This window comes from Leuciscus leuciscus, assembly GCF_965113295.1.
Source record: "Leuciscus leuciscus genome assembly, chromosome: 22".
Lineage (NCBI taxonomy): Eukaryota > Metazoa > Chordata > Actinopteri > Cypriniformes > Leuciscidae > Leuciscus > Leuciscus leuciscus.
Window position 1 is genome coordinate 17,152,150 of NC_138746.1, and position 23,471 is coordinate 17,175,620.

At 37.7% G+C, this 23,471-nt stretch overlaps 2 protein-coding genes across 3 annotated transcripts in view; both read right to left on the reverse strand.

The window, feature by feature from the left end:
* zcchc24 (zinc finger, CCHC domain containing 24) overlaps nucleotides 1–15,716 on the reverse strand; it is a 47,497-nt gene extending 31,781 nt beyond the window's left edge. Inside the window, exons 1-2 of the mRNA XM_082153722.1 lie at nucleotides 15,203–15,716; nucleotides 11,532–11,732 (exon numbers count right to left, since the gene is read on the reverse strand). Of these exons, the coding sequence (XP_082009848.1) occupies nucleotides 11,532–11,732; nucleotides 15,203–15,439 (438 nt within the window). The 5' untranslated portion in view covers nucleotides 15,440–15,716. The remainder of the gene's footprint in view (nucleotides 1–11,531; nucleotides 11,733–15,202) is intronic.
* A 466-nt stretch (nucleotides 15,717–16,182) lies between these two features.
* LOC309486419 (piggyBac transposable element-derived protein 4) lies at nucleotides 16,183–22,884 on the reverse strand. 2 transcript variants are annotated; one of them, XM_082153720.1, is made up of 4 exons: nucleotides 22,792–22,884; nucleotides 21,989–22,511; nucleotides 18,889–19,842; nucleotides 16,183–17,786 (listed from the first exon to the last, which is right to left on the reverse strand). In XM_082153720.1, the coding sequence occupies exons 2-4, from the start codon at nucleotides 22,404–22,406 to the stop codon at nucleotides 16,999–17,001; spliced, it is 2,160 nt and encodes a 719-aa protein (XP_082009846.1). In that variant the 5' UTR covers nucleotides 22,407–22,511; nucleotides 22,792–22,884; the 3' UTR covers nucleotides 16,183–16,998. The 2 variants fall into 2 exon arrangements, with proteins under 2 accessions (XP_082009846.1, XP_082009845.1); XM_082153719.1 differs by having other exon boundaries at nucleotides 21,902–22,511.
* Between the last annotated feature and the right edge of the window lie 587 nt (nucleotides 22,885–23,471).

Below are 23,471 nucleotides of genomic sequence, written 5' to 3' on the forward strand. Positions count from 1 at the left end.
TCATAATACAACATTTCCAGCAATGTTTGACGGCATGTTTTTGTTCAGAAGGGAATTGACTCTAACTCAGATCATAATTCTCTCTTGATTTAAACAACTGCCTGAAATTTATCCTGAAAACCGATAAAGTTAATATATAGTGTACAACAAAATGCACACTTTGAGTCAGCAGAGGCCATATATCTGACCAAGAGTCCTGTGATTTATGCCACGTCAATGAATATATGTGGCTTTTGAAACAATCATTAAAGATTTTCTAGCACTCTCAGGGCAACAGAACTGTCAAATGATCAAGTACGCACTATATATTACAAAGCGTTTCAACTATACATATTCACACCTCATTACTTGGGCCTGACATAGTTTCTGATTGAAAATGAACTTGCTTATGTACGTGGTTATTTGTTTCTATCAAGAAGCAGGAAATGCATTGTCATTTTGGCTCCCTATTAGAAGCATGTTTATGTAATTATCTCAGCAAGAGACTGAGGAGAAGGTGACTGTCTCCTAAGAGCTCAGTGATTGCCTCTTACATCAGAGTGTTTTCCTTTCACAGGCGGGAGCAGTTGTAATGGAAGTTTGTCTCAAACAAAGGTTTCTTGTCAAACGAAATTACACAACCCCAGTCTAATGTTTACAATTTCACTATCTTACATAATGATAACAGCAACAACAAATCATAAAAGCTTTATCGCTCTGACCAACGGCAGACAAACTGCTCTGTGAAATAAACATGCAAGTTCAAAAAGGTGTTCGCTTTGGTAGTAATGAAAGTTGTCAAACTGTGAAGTGCTAAGGTAGATTTCACTCATGCTGATGATAATGGGGCCCCATTTGTTCAAAATAGCCTCTAAAGTGTTGAATCTGCCACCTTTAATCAATGGACTTAAGTGACACCCGAAACATCCTGGAGGAACTAAACCATGCAGAATAAGGACAACATATGTGTTATGTTGAAAACAAAAAAGCCGTGAATGAAAGTTGCATCACAAACAGCAAATTTCCTGATTCGTTTAAAACAATTATTGGAACCATATAGTAAAAAAAGAACTATACTGTAACTAACTATACTGACCTCCAGTATTACAATAAAATTAAATATGTAAAAAGCGATCAGTTGACTTAACTTAAAAAAGCAAGGAAACCCGTTGCCTTAAAATTATGAAGTAAATAAACTTCATATCTAACTGAAAAAATTAAGTTATGTGGAATTGTCAAGTTCACATAACAAAACATTTTCAATTACGCAGCAAGTTTATTTACTTAATAATTTAACTCACTTTTTTTAAGTAACTGATCACTTTTTACACTGAAACTGGCTTCAAACAGTAAAAAGCTGCTCAAAAACAGAACATCAGGACACTGGAGAAAGACGAAACAGGCTATATATATACACACACATTCCAGTGCCATGATTACGATTTGAACAAGAGATGTATTATGTCAAAAGAATAATGAGAGTGCTGTATGAAACCAATGGCATTCATGTGTTTTTGATTAACATAAAAGAATCAACAATTTTCCCATCAAAGGATATGAAGACATCAGACCCAAGCTGAGTATAATCTACTGTATCTGGCTCCTCACTGAAATTCTTACAAATATACTATGCAGTGTAAATATTGTCAACAAAATTACTGACAAAAATTTTCATTAACAATTTAAACTGTGCTTTTTATTTTATAAAAGATAATAAAGACAAGATGAAAACTGTACATCCTGAACAACTTAAATCTTACGTCTTTTGCAGCGTCTCGCGCATGACACACTGTTCTAAAAAGGCAACGCTCAAGTTAAAATTAGTTCAACTTTTTAAAAACGCATCTCGAGACCTTGCATTTTTTCCCCATTCCACTGCCCGTGTCTTGTGTTTTTAAAAGCAAAAATGCGTTCTGTGTGAAAGAGCCCCACTATTTTTTAACACGAAAAATCTAGAAAGAATCTGATTGTTTCAAATAATCTACAGTAATAGTAAATAATGATTGCCCTGATACGGCTGCATAAGCTAAAGCTGATCAGTAAATGAACACCGGGAAAGTGTTCGCACCCTATACTAATGAGATGTATAATAATACATACACAACATAAACTAAATATTATATTACATCAAATGTATTACATCAAAACATTACAACAAACGCACAAGTCAACGTGAACTAGACATGCTAGTGTCAGGGTTAGGGTAGGTGGAAGTAGCGAGGACTCACGTGCAGATCAAATGGGCTTTTATTAAGCATAAAATAAAACAAATACAAACAAAACTACCCCGAGGGGGAAAAACAAGACAGACTAGACTTGACTCAGCTTGACTAGACAGCAGGGAAACACACAGCATAGATACGACGACGAACCAGCACAGGACTGCAAACACAAGGAGAATAAATAGGGAGAGCAAACAAAGCAGGTAACGAGGGAGGACAGGTGGGGAAAATGAATCAATAATCAGGTAACAAGGTGGGCGGGGTTAGACAATCGACTAGAGAGCACATGGCACAAGGAAACACATGACAAGCCATGTGCTCACAACAAACAGGACTAGAACACAAAACGAGACATGAACACGCAGCTAGTGAAAACTCATAAGCCACGTGTTCACACAAAACATGACAACATGAAAGCACACAGCCAGTGAAAAACAAGCTGTGTGCTACACAGCACAAAACAAGAAAAAACACATGCAGACAGAAGAGCGCGCGGCTCGAGCGAACTCGAAACCGCGCGCGCTCACGTGACAAGACTATGGCAAGCCAAGAGGCTCAGAAATACGCCATAGATGAATCGCGTTTAAAGCCAAACGCCGTAAAATACGGCGTTTTAAACCGTATTGGACGCCGTAAAATACGCCGTTGTAATTACAAACGCCGTAAAAGACGCGCGAAATACGTCAATGACGCCGTATTTGACGGCGTTTTAGTGTGCATGGAAAGCGCCGCTTTTTACGCCGTTCATCTCGCCATATGACGCCGTAAAAAACGCCGTTTTGGTTGCACAGAGCGCGCGCTATTTACGGCGTTTTGCTTATAGTATAATGAGACACGCCCACTGATTTCCACAGCCAGTAAGTTTGAACTGTTCTCTCCCAATCAATGATGAACTGAGTCAGACCAGACGAATTCAGCACGGATCATTTGTGGTAATCCAATTCGTATGCTTCCAAGGAATTATTAATTTTATGTTAATTATTAATATTAATCCAAGCTAAATAATAAACTGAAATTAAAGAAAATATTAAAGATCATTCAAATCAATAAAGCAAAAAGAATAGGATTTTCACATTTAAAAATTTGAGCCGGAACATGTGAACATGGGTGACACATGACTTGCCCGCTTGTTGTGCTAGTTGAGATTGCTGTTTGCCTCGATCGTTTCAGGGAAAAAAATGTCAAAAAAACAGCAAAGTTTGCTTAAATTTTTAAAATACGCTGGCCAGTCAGATCCCAAACAAGCAAAAATCGTTTCCGCTGATCAAGAATGTGGAGACCATGGTGGACACAGCAGTAGTATCGACATAATATCTCGTTATTTCGAGATATTTCACATATTATGTCGAAATAACGAGATATGTTGATATAACATTATTATTAATAATAGCCTACATCTTTATTTGATTGTGCTGAATGTTGCGCTTGTTCAATTTAATAAAACTTTAATTGTGATCATTAAAATAACTGAATATTAAATATTTAGTGGCCAAGTTTTGCGCAGCTCCCCCTGTCAATGATCTAGCACCCCCTCAGCACATGCGTTAAAAATTCTCTGGCGCCGCCCCTGCAGAGAAGCTACGTAGGCAGTGTAAATTTTATTTATTTATTTATTTTCGTTACCTCCAACCCCCGTTTTGAGTCGCCGGATTGTTCAGACATTGTATCAGAATTATGGATAGAGTATAGAGTTATGGATGTTATCCTGTTTTTTCTCCGTTCACAGAAGCACTACAGGTGAATACGATGATGAATCCCCCTATTCTGTTGCTGCTATTTTACATGCAGGCTAAAACAAAAAAAATATTTTTGGTAGGCCTATTTTTAATGGGTCACAGTCACTTGTTCATTCTAATTTAATTTAATTTTAATTTAACATAATCTTGTCGGTTAATGAGTGGGGTGGGGGTGGGGGTGGTGGTGGTGGCGCAATGGATAAGACACATGCCTTTGGTGTGAGAGACCCGGGTTCGAATCCACTGTGAGACACCAATGTGTCCCTGAGCAAGACACTTAACCCCTAGTTGCTCCAGAGGCGTGCGACCTCTGACATATATAGCAATTGTAAGTCGCTTTGTATAAAAGCGTCAGCTAAATGAATAAATGTAAATGTAAATGTAATGAATGGAAGATCGCGTCGGTTGAAGGTGGAAGCAAAAAAAACCCGAAATGAATTCAGTTTGTTGATAAAAAAAATAAAAAACATTTCTCATTTCCGTTTAGTTTAAGTTTTTCAACTAATAGTTATATTTTCCTTTATTTCAGGTTTATTTCGATTAGCATTTCAATGTTTTTAATAGTTTTAGTTTTACTTAACTAACCCTGCCTGGGCAAAACATCGACAGAACTGTCAATTTTACAACTCTTTCAAGCCACGAATTTTTACAAATATTCACGAATTATTTAATGCCGGTCTGGGACACAATATTAGGCCAATCACACTCATCCAGGCCAATTAACCTACAGCTATTGTTGCAAGCATAATTTACATTTCTTTTAAGAATAATGACTCAAATGTGGGAAAGAAATAACTAGGCTATGTTATTTTTATTAATGAATATAATATGAATAAAACACGAATTTAATTAGCCTACAAAAATCGGAACACTATTTAACTCTGGAAGGAGAAGCTTATAGACCTACCAACAAACCTGCCACATTTTTTAGAAAAAAATACATTCGTCTTATTTTTTTTTCAAATAGGCCTATTTAAAACACACAAATTCATAGGGCATTCTATGGGTTATATCAATATGTTGTTATTCAGCACTTAGATGGAAATGTGCCGAGTTAAGCCAATACGACCTGGATTCTTTTCCTTGTTTAATAACTCCTCATATACGAGCATAAGAATTCGAATTGGATTACCACAAATGATCCGTGCTGAATTCGTCTGGTCTGACTCAGTTCATCATTGATTGGGAGAGAACAGTTCAAACTTACTGGCTGTGGAAATCAGCGGGCGTGTCTCATTATACTATAAGCAAAACGCCGTAAAATAGCGCGCGCTCTGTGCAACCAAAACGGCGTTTTTTACGGCGTCATATGGCGAGATGAACGGCGTAAAAAGCGGCGCTTTCCATGCACACTAAAACGCCGTCAAATACGGCGTCATTGACGTATTTCGCGCGTCTTTTACGGCGTTTGTAATTACAACGGCGTATTTTACGGCGTCCAATACGGTTTAAAACGCCGTATTTTACGGCGTTTGGCTTTAAACGCGATTAATCTATGGCGTATTTCTGAGCCCCTTGGCTTGCCATACAAGACAGAGCGCACGAGAACAAGCGAAAGCTCATTCCGTGCGCTCACAAAAGAAAACAAACACGCGGAGCATTGATGTCCGAATCCCGACACAGAACCGAAACCTAACCAGACAGACGTGTCGGGATCCAAACACCACGCCCCGCACATATAACAAGGCACGTAGACAAGTGAGTGCACGGCCCGAGCGCGCTCGGAACCGCGCACTCACACAGAGACGAGACAAAACAGGGAGTGTCAGAGCTCTGTCACAAAACCAAGAAATTAACTAGACCGAAGTGACAGAACCCTGACAGCTAGATTACACGCTAGTCAGAATGTATAAGTCACGTTGTGATTACACCCTTTACTAGCCTGGTAATACCAAACTCTGCTACTTCGCTTTACTTCGTAGACAGAGTCTGGAAGGGCATAATTGAAAAGCATTTTCTTTCTCGCGGGAGGGCGCTTGTCTGATGTTTAAAATCATTGGTTAGCCGTAAACCAATCACATAACGTTTGGTTATGACGTGTGTTATGCGCCGGCTCAGCCGCATCGAACTTCCACTGTAAACACATGTATGATGCGAAAACAAAACCATCCAGCGAAATACCGGAGAGAACATGGCTGTGAACGACTTTTGCGGATTATGTGAAGTAAATCTATATGGGAAGCCAAACAAACCAAAAGTGGGACGAGACAGCGGGGGTTTACAGAGCTCGCGCCGCGCTGACATGTCATCTGCGCGGTTCAATGGTCCGAGCCGCGCGGCCGATTCGTCAGCGCAGCGCGGACGTGTTTCCCAGCGACACCCAATGGGCAGCGCGGCGCGAACAATCCTCACCAGCGCTGCGCTGACCAATTTAAACAGCGCAGCGCAAACCATACATGCAAATAAATGTACAATAAAGAAACCCCTCCTTCCTTACAAAAAATTGGTTCTCTGCTGAAGTTTAGGAGTTTTTCCCGACAGAAGACAAAGAAGAAGAATGACAAGATGAAATGCATACATTGCTTATGTTTATTATCTTTAATAGTGTTAGTAAAGAGTAGTGTTGTGTGTCGATACTTTGAAGAACTGGGGAATTATCACCCTACGTCACACGCGTCACGCAGGTTCTACTGCGCAATGTGCACATGTCGGGACCAAAAGTGTTAAAAAAAATACGCGGAGAACATTCCGAAAATTAAATATAAACTCAAATATATATATAAAATGTTTTAAATCGAGCTATTAGTATTATTCTTAACCGTATCCGTGTAATGATCAGCTGTTAAACGGGTCTTTCTGCAACCACGATGCGCACGCATCCCGGATGTTTACAAACCTATAATTGGTAACTTCAATGACTTTCAATATCGTAGTCGTCTTGAGGAGCACGCCAACCTTCTGGTAATTATATCGGACAGTTTACATGTTCAGGTAATCTATTTTATTATTGTGGTAAGTTTTGCATTCAGCCATCATTTGTAGACTTTAAGCTTTTTATTTAGATTAATTGGAAAAAGTGTCCCTCCCAATCAACCTGAATACACACACACACACACACACAATATATATATATATAGTGTGTGTGTGTGTGTGTGTGTGTGTGTGTGTGTGTGTGTGTGTGTGTGTGTGTGTGTGTGTGTGTGTGTGTGTATTCAGGTTGATTGGGAGGGACACTTTTTCCAATTATTCTTATAAACTTATTTTTTAAACTTACTACAAATTATTTTTTAAACTTACTACAGTAATAAAATACATTACCTGAACATGTAAACTGTCCGATATATAATTACCAGAAGGTTGGCGTGCTCCTCAAGACGACTACGATATTGAAAGTCTTGGAAGTTTCTGCTTTATACAGCTCTTTCCGTAGCCTCTATACATATGTGCAGTTCTTCAAAGTATCGACACACAACACTACTCTTTACTAACACTATTAAAGATAATAATAAACATAAGAAATGTATGCATTTCATCTTGTCATTCTTCTTCTTTGTCTTCTGTAGGGAAAAACTCCAAAACTTCAGCAGAGAACCAATTTTTTGTAAGGAAGGAGGGGTTTCTTTATTTGTACATTTATTTGCATGTATGGTTTGCGCTGCGCTGTTTAAATTGGTCAGCGCAGCGCTGGTGAGGATTGTTCGCGCCGCGCTGCCCATTGGGTGTCGCTAGGAAACACGTCCGCGCTGCGCTGACGAATCGGCCGCGCGGCTCGGACCATTGAACCGCGCAGATGACATGTCAGCGCGGCGCGAGCTCTGTAAACCCCCGCTGTCTCGTCCCACTTTTGGTTTGTTTGGCTTCCCATAAATCTACGCATCCACGGTACAATCAGCGTCTACGTCACGGCTCTCAGCCCGCCCTCTGTTCGTTGATTGGCCGGCTGTTTTGAGGCCGGAGGAAAACTGGGAGGTCGCTATCTCAGACTGAGTACAGAAGCGAACTGAAATTGAGCGGAAGTACGAAGTCTGACATAGTCAGGCTAAACCTTTACACAACAAGGCACTTAAAAGGGACAATGAACAACTACAACTAATATTAGAGCACTTTTTGTTATTTACCAGCTCAGGTTAAGCTTTTTTTGTTAAATGTGTGATACGTTTAAGTCAATATTTCAAATGTTTTAATATGCTTTAATTCAGCATTTTTCAGCAACTAAAATGTTATTTTCATCGACTAAAGATGTTAATTTTGTGTAAAACTGGATAAAAAAAAAAAAGTGATTACATTTAGAATATACTTATTGAAAAAAACTATAATAGTTGGTTCTGTATGATTATAAAATGTTTTCTAGCATGGATTGAGTAAACAAAACAAAACATCCAGCATCTTGTGTGTTGCACACTAACACAACACATCAAGCAGGGAAAATGTAAGTAGAAGACAGAAACATGATTGTTACCCTGTAGTAATTTCTCATACAACAAAAGGCATTCTTTTCTGCACCCTGTACCATGTTTCGGCGATTTCCTAACAAGACTCACATTGATCGTTTCAGGGTGGGAGTCAGAATACTTACTGTGAATGACATCCACTGTCACTATGAGACTGTGACACAAAAAAGGGCATTGGCAATAGGGATGCATTACAGAGGACATGACTCACGAGCTGAGCTTACATGCAGGGACTCTTACGGTTTTGCAAGCCGCATTCCAGCGCACACATTTTCCATGAGGAAATCCCACTGCACCTCTGTAAGCAGGGTAGATTGACCCTCATCGACTGAAACAATCAGATATTCGACTGGCATAGCATAAACAAGAGTTGGGCCACGGCTTTTTGAGGTCACATGAATTCTGGGTAACGAATGACGGAGCAAAACGTTCCCAATTAGTCGAACTTGTTTACATAACTCTCACTAGCTGGCCCTGGGCAGAGCAGAGTTGGTCAAACAGCCGCCTGTTCAATGGTGTTCTTTTCTAACTAGTGCTCCCAGTAGAGCTCTGCTAGGGCCAGAACCACTTCCCTTAGGTGACACATGTGAGTCTGAACCGCACACACCAGAAGACATAACCAACACGCTTCCTGCCCCCACGCTCTGCTCCAACCGAGCCATGACATTCCCTAATTCCTATCTGGCCGGGATGGCTGTGTTTTGATACTCTGGCCCTGCTCTGACTGGGGAGCTTGGCCCACTATATCTCATCTGCTGGGAAACAAATGGAGACCTAGACAGTGCACTGGGAGAACGCACGAGAATGTGATTCTCAGCGCTGGCTTTAGATCACAGGTCCCGCTGTGCCCTGTGAAGTCAAATCCTCAGTGTTTGTGTTGGCAGGGAGTATGTAGTCCTCTGGACAGGACAAACCCTTAGTGGGGACCAGCTTACCCTGGAATTCATTTCCTTTGAGAAAAGATCAAATTCACCATGTTCATCATTTTTCAACTGTCCTTTCTGGCGTGAATCGAGGGAGAATCATTGCATCTGGATGGGTAAATACGTGGATGCGCCGTATGACAAATGGAAAGTAAATCACAGAAAGTGAGACTCCAGGGGGAGGTAAAATGCATTAGTGTTGACTTGAGTAGGTGTGGACACTATCGTGGGACTGGACTTTTCTAGTGTTTCCACTGACATTCACACAAGCAACTGAAATTTAAAACACGACAGTTCTGAAGGTGATTTACAGACCCGTCTCAGGCTAGTTTTATAGCCTGCTGTGTTTTGTTCTAATAAAACTTAACATTTGTTCTTTTAGTATTTGTTTTCCTAAGCTGTTTAGCTTAACCATAGTGTACATTGCTTTAGAACAGGGATTTTTCAACTTTAAAAGCGGGGTTGTAGAAAATGTGAGAGGAAAAAAAAAAGTCATATTTTTTATTATGTATTTTAGGGCTGTCAAAGTTAAGTGTAACCCTGCTCTGGAACACCACGCAATATAAATTGAATTGAATTGAAAATATCTATTTGCAGGTTTAAACATCTAGCATTACTCTAATAGTGTGTAGAAAACATATCCACATAATAATTCTCAAAATTGTCAAGATAATATTTAAATAATTTGCTTCGGCTTCAGTACAGTAACAATATAAAGGCAATTATTTAATTTTGCAAACATCATGTTGGTAATCAACATCTTATTTTTTTTACACACAGTATAAATAAGTCTGTTATACATGAAAAGATTTGTATTTCATGTATAAAGTGCATTATATGTGCACAGTTTGTATATTTTAGGGAGCGGAATCCTCATATTTTGGGGTCCTTAGCATTAGATGTTTGAAATAGCTAACTTATTGGCAATAACAATTATATCACAGTCAACATAACATGACCATGACTGCTATGTTTTCGTAAATGAATCCATGATTACATCATAACACTGACACAACTACGGTTCAATCTGTTATAAACCTAATTGCACATGAGCAACATTTTCCATCACCAGTCAGGGACAGCAAACACCCTTATAAAAACAAACATCAGTGTATTTCAGTGCACAATGTTGACAACGTCAGAGGAAAAGTCTGTAAATTACCTGAGCCGAGCTCAAAGAAGTGGAGATATTTTATCATGATAGGACTTTTAGCAGTCTGCAGGGAACTCTCATCATCTTTCATAAAGGGAGGTTTGCCACTTTAATCCCACATCTGGTCTGCATTACCATTCCATGCAGCTCTGACTTGAGTCTGGGGCTCAGGGCCTGAACAAGAACCTCACCCTGTCTCTGTGTCCAAAGACTATAAAACACTAATGGCTTGAAATTAAAGATGACACTGTCTCCTTTACAAACACTTGCATTTTATCTTTGTTTCTGGAAAGTTTGCAAGTTTAACAATTTTTTATTCATGAAATCAGTGTTGGAATGAAGAAAAGGAAAGATAAGACAAGGGAAAAAACTCCAGTTCTCTGATATGCCTTCAAACAGTGCTTGACATTTAAAACTACTCGTTCGTGTTTAAAAAGTGAAACTAAAATAGTTTTTTAAAGGAGCATGGATTTTTTTCCCCCCCCTTGTCCTGAGGGTAAACATCGCTCTGAGAATGCTCTTGCAATAGTCGAAACAAGACAATTAAAGGTCAGGGAGTGGTTTCTCATGATTTCCCATAGATTTCCTAGTAAAACTGTGGATTTAAGCACATTTAAATCATAAACTTGTCCCCAGACAAGACATTCTCACTCCGGCATCTCTAAATTTTGCAGCATTTCTTGTCTCACTGAGTCCATTCATACCACATTAACTTGAACACAAATGTGTTGCCTTGTAAACATATTATCCTGAATCTATACATAACCACTGCTTTATGAAGCTTTAAGTTACATTTCCAAGAACAACAACGGCTAATATCACCTGCAAAAAGGGGCTAAGAAAAGTATCTAAAATGATTGCACGCATCATTTCTTGCTGAACACATTTTATGTGTGATATCCCTGATTATCATTTTTTGTTATTATCGACTGATGTCACTGTTGGATGCGAGAAAGAAAATCAGATGATTTCCATATTTGAAAAAAGCATTTCTCAGTGGCCTTGTGTTACCTCTCAACGCTCAGCACACTAGCTCTCTGAATTAACTAGATACGCATGACTAAAGACAGAGAGATGCCTGTTTGACAAGTAGGCCAATGAGGCAACATGTGTCTCTGGCTGCTTACCTGAGGGCAGTCTTTGATATAGTGTCCCTTGTTGAAGCAGAGATGGCACAGGTAGTTTGGTGGAGGTCTCTTGCTGGGCTTGCGTGGCTCAGAGGACAGGGAGAGGTCGGAGAAGTGGTCCGTTAGAGAGTTCAGCCCATCCACTATGTTGTTAAGAGAGCCGTACGGGGACACGCTTTTGTATAAACCATTATTCAGGGCCTGCAGAACATAACAGGACATCCACAATCCAAAAATTAGTTATCCCAATATGAACACAGAAGCAAAAAATGAAAGAAACAATATACTTAATTAAAGGGTAAATTCACCCAAAAATTTAAATTCGGTCATTAATTACTCACCCTCATAACGTTCCAAAGCCGTAAGTCTTCGGAACACAAATGAAAATCTTTTTAATGAAATCTGAGAGCTTTCTTTCCCTTATCAGCAACACAACTACCACTTTCAAGCCCCAGAAAGGTAGTAAAGACATCATTAAAGTAATCCATGTAACTCGAGTACTTTGTTTGTGCAAAAAAACTAACATAATTAACTTATTATTTAAAAAACATTCATCTCCAATGTGCATTCACGCAACAACGTCAGCTCTCATGTCAACACAACATGAATGTGTCGTGGTGCTGTCGTGAATGCACGTTTAAAATAATATTTTGTGAATAATGTAAATTATGTTTTTTTGCTCAAAGCACTCGTGTCTCTTAATAAAACTGAGGTTAAACCACTGGAGTCACATGGATTACTTTAATGATGTCTTTACTACCTTTCTGGAGCTTGAAAGTGGTAGTTGCGTAAACCGTCAATGGAGGGACAGAAAGCTCTCTGATTTCATTACAAAAATATTAATTTGTGTTCAGAAGATGAACAAAGGCCTTACGATATGAGGATGAGTAATTTTTGGGTGAACTAACCCTTTAATAATATGCTGCTCTCAATTAAATCCATCCTATAGGCTAAAGCTAAAATGAAAATATGATTATATAATCAAAAACAATGTCCTCAGTGATGTGGAACTCTATTAGGCATATTAACTAATTAATGAGATTCCTAATTCAGAATCAGTTCCTAAATTGAGGCGGCATAATCCACTAAAGTCAGTGATAAGTACATCAGTCTAAGATTTGCAAATCAGATTGCTATATAACCACTGAGAGATAGTCAAACACACGCTACTGAAACAAATGCTTGGATGGGAAGATGTTGCTTGAGTGATGTCTTCCTCTGGTTACGGTTTGGAAGGTTATGTTATTGTTGAAGTCTCATGTTGGACAGTCCTGAAACTTTACGTGGCAGGTCCAGATAACTGTCATCTAGTTCTCAGCAAGCCAGGACAATAAACAGTTTTTGCATATATCTCTCAGACTAGTCTCTTTTCATCAGGTAGAGCAACTCTGGATACAACAAATATGCCTTATTAGATTTTTTTTTTTTATATAGCTGTACATGTGGCAATCATTTTCCATTGTGGCCGGTCAAATCCACTGCATATCAATTTTTGGTGAGAAATCCATGAGAAACATGCAGGCCAATTCCTCCTAAATTTTAAACTTTATTCTGAGCGTGTCTTGCAAAAGATTAGGAGTTACAAGAAATTGGAAAGATTTAGACGTGTTTATGTTCAAAATAAATTGACCAATAAAAAGCTGTGTCAAGACAAATAAGCATCCAGCTGCACTGTTATTTTGTCTGAGTTATGACCAACAGACAGTAAACATCAACAAGAAATTCTGAAAATGCAAATGAAATGTATGGAGTTCTCTGTAAACAGTAAACTAAACTGCACAGCCATATTTTAAATGTCAACAACCCCTTTAAACGTCATGGAAATACAATAATTACGATGTCAGCAGTTACGTCTGAATGCATTCATAGAATTATTATCGACTTTTATACAATAATGAAACCGCAATACTGATTGTAGCTGTCAGAAAGGAATTTGGCTATGTCTCTCCTGAAGGATATGGCCCTCACTCACACACATTTACACCAGTGGAGGACATCTTTCCTCACCCCTTCACACAGCTGGAGAGAGTCAGGGGGTTACTACTAGCCTGTACTACTGCCATTCACACACACACAATACTAGTTAACACTTTCTCAGAAAAGTTATGCAAATAAAAATAATGCAAAAATCTAGTTCCAACCTTCTTCCTTAGTTTAAAATATTTTAATAGACAGATTAATTTTCGGCCTCACATGGAAAAAATAACTCTGATAAAATTGAAATGTGTGTAATAAGGGGATTTTGAAAGCATTCTATGCCTTCCACAAGTGAGAAAAAGAAAAGAGAGGAAAAAAAGAGGGGGAAGGGAGAGAAAGAGAAAGAACTGTTTTTATTAACTCTGATTACGAATGAAAGTTTTGCCCTTCCTCAAACTTTCCACTAAACATCAACACTTTCCCTTGTTTCCCTCAGCCACAACACTGTCATTACATCATTAAAAAGAAAATGCGTTTACATGTTTGAAGCTTCTGGAAGTAATTGTCTTATTTAGAAAAATAACCTGAAGAGAACAAAAAGATTCAACAGACTTGTCATAACCGTTATATTTACTCTGAAAAGCATAACCTAATTTTACTGATAATTGAAAACCACACCCATATTCCTGACTTATATATATATATATATATATATATATATATTATTATTTTTTTTATATATCTATAAAAAAAATCCCAAACATAGCCTACAAGATGGGACGTAGCATCTCAGTTGAATCTTAAAATAATTATTATAATAATAATATTATTATAAATGTAAACACTTCCTAGTTCATAATTTTCCTTAAAATGTTTTTCTCATAATCTGTTTTGATAATACAATCAGATCTAGTCATTCAGAGAGGATCACTGATTATATTAACAACTTCCTTTACGTTATAAAATATAATACAGATCGAGTGTCATGTCTTCAGCAACTATAGAAACATCACAAACGAGCAACATCTTTCATATTCATGACCTCAATTATGGCAGCCCACATTTTTAGGCCTATAGAGATCAGTAAGCATTAAAGGGATACTCCACTTTGAAAATTCTGTCATCAATGAATAGATGTATAAAGATCAATAAAGAAATTCATACAGGTTTGAAACAACATGAGGGTGAGTAGGCTATATGATGACAGAATTTTCATTTTAAAGTGGAGTATCCCTTTAATTAAACGGAGAGTTCAGATTTTTTTGAGTCTACTTGTTCAAATTAAGCAACAAATTAAATGCAAGTTGTCTTATGATCAAAATATACTTTCATGGATGGCTGCCACATTTGGCTGTCCACGTGCAGTTACAAAACAATAAACTAAGTGTGCAAAGCTGCAAACTGGCACGGTTTTAGTGTGCTTTCAAATATTCAAGGACGCTTATAGTAGGCCTATTACTAAATAAATAATTACATCTATTTTAGCCTAATTATATTAGCCTACAATATAATTGTTACAAGTTACCCATGACAAAAACGAGATTACGTAAAAAAAATAAAAAATAAAAAAAAATCATCCAAAGCATCAATGTATTGCTACAGAATTTGTAACCCAAGTTGGTACCAACACTAGTCGCGCGCTATATTAGACATGCATCAACTGCGCTTTACATAAATCCTATTTCAGTCGACCGTTATTTCCATTAACTTATTTCCAAAATAAATGAAATGTAGGAGGGCATAAAACAAGTTACCTCATTTCTCTGCAGCTGAAAGAAGTTGTTGAGATAGTTGGAGTTGAGAGAGGAGCTCAGGTCATTGGCAGGAGTTTTGCTGTAGTTCAGGTCCGGATGGGAAGAGTTGGGCTCGGGTCGGAAGGCATCGAAAGCACTCGTCTGATGCGTGTCTTGTAAAGAAAGGTAAACCCAGTTAAGAAGCTGTGCAGGCTGGTACACTGAGGTACTGGTGTCTATAGCAGACAACAAGCTCATGTTGTTACTATAACTTTTACTCTTCCAATGTTGCTTTTGGAAAAGGCAAACTTGTTCAGAGTCTACAGAGAATGCGGCGTCCGGTTTTCCACACCCAAAAAAAATCAGGGCTTCTCTCTCTTCTTCCAGCTCAGACCCTATTCCGTCGCTGGGATCCGTGTCCCAGGTTTATATTTGTACTAAAGTCATCGCTCTGACATGTCAGAATAAAAAGTTTTAGTCCGCTGTCCACGGCCCGTTATCTCGCTTTATTTGCACTGTACCAGCAAGGAACTCATTGAATATGCATATGAGGTCTGCGCGCGTCATTGTCTTAAACAGCCAATCAACACCCGGTGTTTAACATATGGGCTTGTATATAGCGACAACCTGTTGATTACTGGCTACTTGCTAATTTGAACAGAATATTCATATTGATCACGGAACGTATTTAAAAATGCAACTTCTTTCAATAAATTGCTTAGTTCGTGGTTTTATATAGCCTAAAATTGTTTTAAACGTGAGGATTTGTAAATATATACAATTCCTACAGTTTTGGCAAAGCACTATTTCATAAGCATTTAAATAGGGCCGTTTAATGATATATAAGTGTTTTACTCCTATACTTAATATTAAGGGAATTAAAACCACTAAAACACTTTAGAAAATCCCCCTTCACAAAACAATCAATTTGACACCAGCTCACATGGAACAGGTTAGTGGTATATGTGAAACTAAACACCTTAAGGAAGCCAATAGGCTGCTGTAAGCAAATGGTTTTGTTTATTTAACAACAGGGGTGAGATTCTTAAGTGATGATGACCCACAAACAGACCTAAGAGAAAATGTGCCTTAAAAACATCTGGAGAAAAACAGATAAATCAAATATTAGTTTAACAATGAACAGTTGTATCGAATTTAATCAACCATATTGAAGCACAGAAGTATTATATAATTAATATAATAAGAAAGAAAGAAATCCAGAACATAAAGGTTGTATTTTTGCTGGACTAGAGGGTTTCCAAAATAATCTAAAAGACTCACACAACAGGCTGATTATTTCAACATTTGATTAACTCACCTGAGGTATCTCTTGGTTACAATCGCTAACTGATTTTTGCTCCACCTTGTGGCGTTTGTTAATATACTCGACTTGTCCTTTTGCACACTTTAGAGCACTTCATTCACATAGCTGATCTAAAATGAACAGCTATTTATATATAGATAAGAATATATATTTCTTATTCCCCGTGATTAGATAGCATGCATAGCATTCGTCAAACAGTAGCCTAATAGATGTTAGGTAAATAATTCAATGTTCAATCGAGTTTAATCCATAAAACTGTTAAATATAAATTAATTCAACATTGTATATAAAAAGACGAATGTCAAATTTACATTGTGCAATTAAAGATAATCAATTAAAGATTAATTCATTTAAAACTCAAATAGTTAAAGAACCCATATTTACAGTAGGATACACATTGAATCTTTTAAACAATATTACTTCAAAAATCTTTTAGAAATATAACTTGTCAAAAATCCACTCATTATCAATACAGATAGACATATTGAAACTGCTAACGCATGCACTGGTAGCAAATCACTACTATGTGACTGTGGTCTCTGCAGACAGGTTTACTGCATTCACAACAGTAGCTGCTCACTTTTCTGTCTCTTACAGATCGACAGTAATAGCATCTCTTTCTTCTTCTGTTCTGACAGCTCTGTTGTTGGATTTCAGAAGTGACAGCTGACAGTGATGTGGGTACCCCACACCTCCCCATGGCCTCAAGGATGTTCTTGGATAATCCATGGCTTTCTTCTCTGCGCCTATGAATCTGAGGCGCTACAAGCTCTTTCACTAGCTCTTTTATGAACATCCGCTGGGTGTTGTGACCACCTCCCATGAAGCTAGGGTTCTGAGCATTGAAAATGGAGTAGGAGTTTACAATGGCAATATTCAACATGTTATACCACAGCACCATGGTCCATCTCTTCGTACGGCGCTTGCAGGCATAATTGTTGGCCATTTGCAGAACATTGTTGACTCCTCCTTTGGTGCGATTGTAATACTGAAAGACCTCTGGCTTGTTTTTAGCAACTGTTTCATTCAGTGCTTCGCTGGTATGCAACGTACTTAAAATAATCTCTGCCTTTTTTCTTTTTGGTACATAGCTCACCATGGACACATTGCCACAAAAACCAAACTCAGAGGTATGTAGCGCTCGTAACTTGGATGGCTTCATAATCGGTGGCACGTGTGGATTCTTCTGGTGAACGGTCCCAACCATGGTCAAGTTTTTCTCAAAAAGATTCTCTGCCAGAGCGATACTGGTGAAGTAGCTGTCCATTGTAATATTAAGACCTATCATGAGAAACAAACATAAAAAAGCAACATAGTTAGGTAACACAAAAACAATGATGGTCTGGCACAGTGTTTGAGGCTCAGGGCTGGTATCTAGAAGGATGCTGGTTTGATCCCGACAAGAAGTAAACTAGTATGAACTATGTGTTTTTGAGAAAGGCAGTTAATCCAAAGTGTTTCAAAGATAGTGGCTTTGGATCAAACCTCCTGCTAAATGGCTACTTCTTGTACCACTGTTTCCCCCACTGCTGAATCTTAAGTGCATAGTATATAATATTTAGAAAAACGATTAAAATTTTCTAAATATACACTGTTCGTTCGTTGGCCAGAGGAGAACTGGTTTCTCCCAAGGTTTTATTTTTTTCTCTAATCTGTCACCTGATGGAGTTTTGGTTCCTTGCCAATGTCGCCTTTGTCGCCTTTGGCTTTTGGCTTGCTCAGTTTGGGACATTTATATATTTAAAAATATTATTGATCTGCCTGCATTGACACCATTATATGAGAACTGAACTGAGCTGGATGATGACATCACGGTTTTTTCCAGAGTGGCTATATATATAAATTAACTAAATGAATAACTTTTTTACAACAAAAATGAACCATCACTGACTTACTTAAGCTGAACTATGACTCTATTTTCTTCTAGAAACAAACTTTGTTGCATTATTTTCCTGTTATCATTGTAAAAAGCGCTATATAAAAAAGGTGACGACTTTATAATTAAAATAGAATGTTTTCTGTTTTAAGATATTTTAAAATGTAATTTATCCATGTCACGGCAAAGATTAATTTTTAGCCATTTCTCCAGTACATTTCCAGAAACATTTCTTCAAAAAAAAAAAACCGGTTGTGCTGCTTAATATTTTACTAGTGAAACCTGTTATTTAGATTATTCGAAATTCCAAAAGAACTGCATTTATTTAATATATATATATATTTTCAATATTATGATTGTAATTTCAGTCACTTTTGATCAATTTAATACATCCTATCCTGAATAAAATGTATCAATTAAAAAAACATTTACTGAGCCTTAATACTGGAAACAGGAAACACATTATTGCTTACAAATCACAAAAAGCTGTGGAGAAAAAAACAATACCTTTTTTCTGAAGTCCACTGGACAACCTCAGAACGGTGTTCTCTGCAAGGTTCTCTTCAGTCTCTTCTCCTGGCTGCCTGCCAGTGTAGATCACAGCATCAATGGCGTAGGGAACCTCGGCATCGCACATCCAAAAGATTTTTATGCCATACCTGGCGGGGAGTCTTGGCAAGTGTTGCACAAACTTGCATCTTCCCCTGAATGGCACGAGCTGTTCACCCACAGTGACACAATCCCTGGGGATGAACCTTTTCCTACAGTTGATCAGGAACATGTCCCACACATTTCGGAAGGCTGTCATGTGGTCTGATTCCTCTCTTTGCACTCTGGTTTTCTTATCATCAAATTGCAGGCATCCGTGAAGGTCTTGATATCTTCCAACAGACATGGTAGCTCTATAAAGTGGGTTCTGTAACGGATCCATAAACAGTTCCCGTACTGGGACATCACTGTTTCTCTCCAAACCGATGAGAAGGCTTAGACCAATAAAGGCATTTAGCTCTTCTTTAGTGACCTTTTGCCACACTTTGTCTTTTGTTGACGCTGCTTTCTGTCCACCCAAGTTGGTGCATTGCAGGATTTCATCAATGATGTTTTCGCTTATGAAAAGTTCCCAGGCATCTTTAGGTGTCACCAGTAAAGGCCCTTGTGCGGGCCCTTGACAGCTCTGTGAGAAGGTCCTAGTGTCACTTTGAGGAGGATATTTGCTCCAATAAGAGTCTCCTTTGCTCCATCGACTCAAGCGATCTTCACTCTCCTCATCACAGGATTCCTCAGATGAGAACTCAAAGTCTGTGAGGACAGTTTTCTGACCCTCTGCCACATCTGGGACACTGCTGCTTTCTGGGCCATCACTATCAGAGACCTCCGATTCTAAATCAGGGGCAGCAATGGATTCATATTCTTCTGTTAGTGAAGCTGTAACCTCAGCTTTTCGATGCACCATGGACAAAACTGTAAAAATATAAACACAAGAAGCACAAACAGTTATATTGAAATCATTAAATTTACAAGCAAATTCAACGTATCAATGGTAATTATTGATGTGAATTAAGCTTTTAGCACCAACAGTATTTAACTTACATGATTCCACCTTAAACACACACACACAACTTTCTCTTTCCTCTTGCACAGTATAAACCGATCTGATCCAATACACTATACATATTATTTCACACTTAAAATTGTTTTCAGAAGATGCAACTTTTAATATAAAAAGACATAACCTTTTTGTAGTCAACATTTAGTTATGAACAGTTCTATTGTAACTGGGCCTTTGCTTACTTAACAAAACTAAAAAGTGAAATCAGGAGAGGTCATAATGTGCAGCATTGGCCTCCCTCTGGTGGAGAAATGTTAAAATAATAGCTCACTCCAACATGAATATTCTTTCATTTACTCAAATTCAAGTCATTTCAAACCAGTATGATTTTCTTTCTTCTGCAGAACACGACATGAGACAATTTGAAGAATATTTCAACTGCTTTTTTTCATACAATGAAAGTCAGTGGGGTCCAGAATTGACTTTCATTGTATGGAGGAGTCTTCTTTTAGTTTCACAGAAGTCATACAGGTTTGAAATAAAATTATGTCCAGTAAAATTTTTTTTTTTTAGATATATATACACACTACTGTTCGAAAGTTTGAGGTCTGTAAACAGATTGTTTGTTAAATGAATTTAAATAAATGCTGTTCTTTTGAACTTTCTATTCCACAAAGAATCCTGAAAACAAACTCTTTGCCCATAAATTCTAAGCAGAACAAGGGTGGAACATTGATTTAATAATAATAAAAATAATAATTAGAATGATTTCTGATGAATTATGTGACACTGAAGACATGATATATGATATTTTAAAATTAGAAAACAGGTTTTTTTATGTATTATATCACAAAATCAGTTTTTACTATTTTTGATCAAATAAATACAGCCTTATTGAGAATAAGAAATGCAAAGAAAAGCATTAAAAAAAGGTTTTTTGTAACCTTGAGTGTACATAGAACCAAAATCTTGAGCGTACATAGAAATACAGAAAATTGCGAAATTACATTTATTTCCAAACCATTACCATTCTATCAATACGTCATTCAATGAAGGTTTGTTTTTACAGTGTTGATTCTTTATATCATTGACAAATAAGGAGTTAATTCTATACTGATTTGCCACATTTGATTCTTTTGAACTAGCTGAAACATTTCTTCAAACACAAATTGTCAGAAAGAGAATTGAGACTTAGGCTGTAATCCCCTAATTTTTAATGCAAGCTTGCAACAGAAAGGTCACAGAAACCTGCTTTTAAAACATTAAAGATATGTAATAAGCAAGAATATGATCTACTATAAATCACTGGACAACTTCATTAGCCGGATTCAAGAGTGGAACAAACTCATCAATGATTCAATCCACATAAAAAAAAAGAACATTAAAAAAACCTGCTCAAATCCAATAAATTTAAGCACATTTTACACTTTACATAGGGAAATCATCTTCCTTTGAGGAAGGAATAAAAAATGTAGACCCTTTTGTTGTTAACATATGCCGACACACATTATGGATCCTAGTCAAGATGGTCTTTCATATGCAACCTGTAACTGTACCCATATTTGTATGCTTTACCACACACAGAGCACTGGAAAGGTTTCTCCTTTGAGTGGGTCCGTTTATGTTTGTTAAGTATGTAAATGCGTTTAAAACCTTTCCCACACTCGGAGCACATATAAGGTCTCTCTCCAGTGTGATCTCTCTGGTGCACCCTTAAGTCATAGATGTCAAAAAACCTCTTCTCACACTGGTCACATGGAAAAGGCCTGTCACCGGCATGTCTACGCAAGTGTATTTTCAAATAAGAGGGCTTGGCAAACTTCATTTCGCACTGATCACAAGTGTACGGCTTCTGTCGCCTGTGAATTTTCATGTGATCTGTGAGAAGATCTGACCGCTGGAATTCTTTCCCGCAGGTTTCACAAATAAATCGCTCTTCTTTGTGCTGTTTAATGGTTGTTCTGGCTTTACCTGATTTCTCTGGATGTTGTGTGGCATTTCCCTGCATTATAAAACATTTGATTCCTTCACTTGACACATCAGAACTCATTTTCTTACTCTGCTTAGCTGGACATCGTATTGTATGGCTTGATGCATTAGTTGCTTTTCTTTTTCCTTGCTTGTCTGTATGTTTTTTTCTTTTTCTTAATGAACGAGTTCTTCTGTTTGGTTTATCTGGAGAAGTGTGTGAGTTTGTTGCGATTTCAAGCTCTTCATCCATCTCAACTGGAGGCATTAGGCCATCTGGTAAGACTTGCAGGCCATGGTCCAAAATCTCCTCCTTAACATGTCCAGGAGAACGAGGAAATGTTTCTAGTTCATTCACATCAAGCGATGAGGAGTCATATTGATCAGGTTCCACTTTAATTTCTATTTCTGACTGATTGAAGTCTGTTTGCAATCCATTTTCACTTTTTAAGCATCCACTCATGAAGTGCTGTGAGATTGCATCTGCAGATGGCAAACTTTGCTCCATTTCAATAAAGTCTTATTCTTTTGATGAACAGATTTAAAGCTCTCATTCAGCTGTAGTGATTGTTCTTGAAACTGGACATGAATCCCTCCGATGGCTGAACCAGAACTATAACAAAAAAGGCAGATATAAGTGCTCTGTCGAACGATGAACTTGACGTTTTTTATATATTTATTTTTATTAAGACTACTCGAATGACAATGCAATCTTAACATCACCAAGCAATTTCATACTTTTCTAAACTAAAAAAAAAACAGAAAATGCACCCGTGGTAAATAAACATTTTGTGACATCACCGCAAAAAACATGCGGTGTTTTGTTTTGTTTTGTTTAGGTAAGTTAACAAAAAAGAAATGTTGCAGTTGCAGGCGTATGGCAGTCCACTCACCAGTTATTGGCATTCAGGAAAGTTACTTTTATTGTTGTCTTGCTGAAAGATGAGCCATATTTCCATCGCAGAATCTTTTTCTTCGGTGGCTTTGTTGAGAAGCAACTACATGTGCATACCGCCACCTACAGCGCGGGTCTGAGAAGAACATTACATTCTAGGTAAACAAGAACGGATTCCCATATTCAAGATCAGTTTTAAAATAATATGTTTTTGTTTTACAGGCTTGTGGTATGACATTTAACTTTAACTTAAAAAAAACTGGATACTGTGAAATCAGCACATCCCAAAGCCTGTAGTTCACTCTGGATTGTCCCCTGTTCGAGCACAAACGGCAAAAGAATACTGAATTCCACAGCTACTGCTGATTTTTATTTGATTCTACTTTGCCTTACAGTGGTTTGTATTTCATGGAAATACAGATATATGAATATTGTTTCATAATATTGAAATATCATTGATATTTGTAATGTCCAAATATTTTAACTGAATAGTAGGGCTACTATTTAAGAAGTTTCCATCCTTTATCTAGGCCCATCTCAAGAAGGTTTTTGACTGTGATTGGAGACACACTTATATACTAAATATAATTGCTTGGGTACCTCACAATCCAAAGCAGCCGTCTCTAAAATGTGACGATGCTGTCTATGCTTAACCTTAACACTGGAAAATCATTTTTT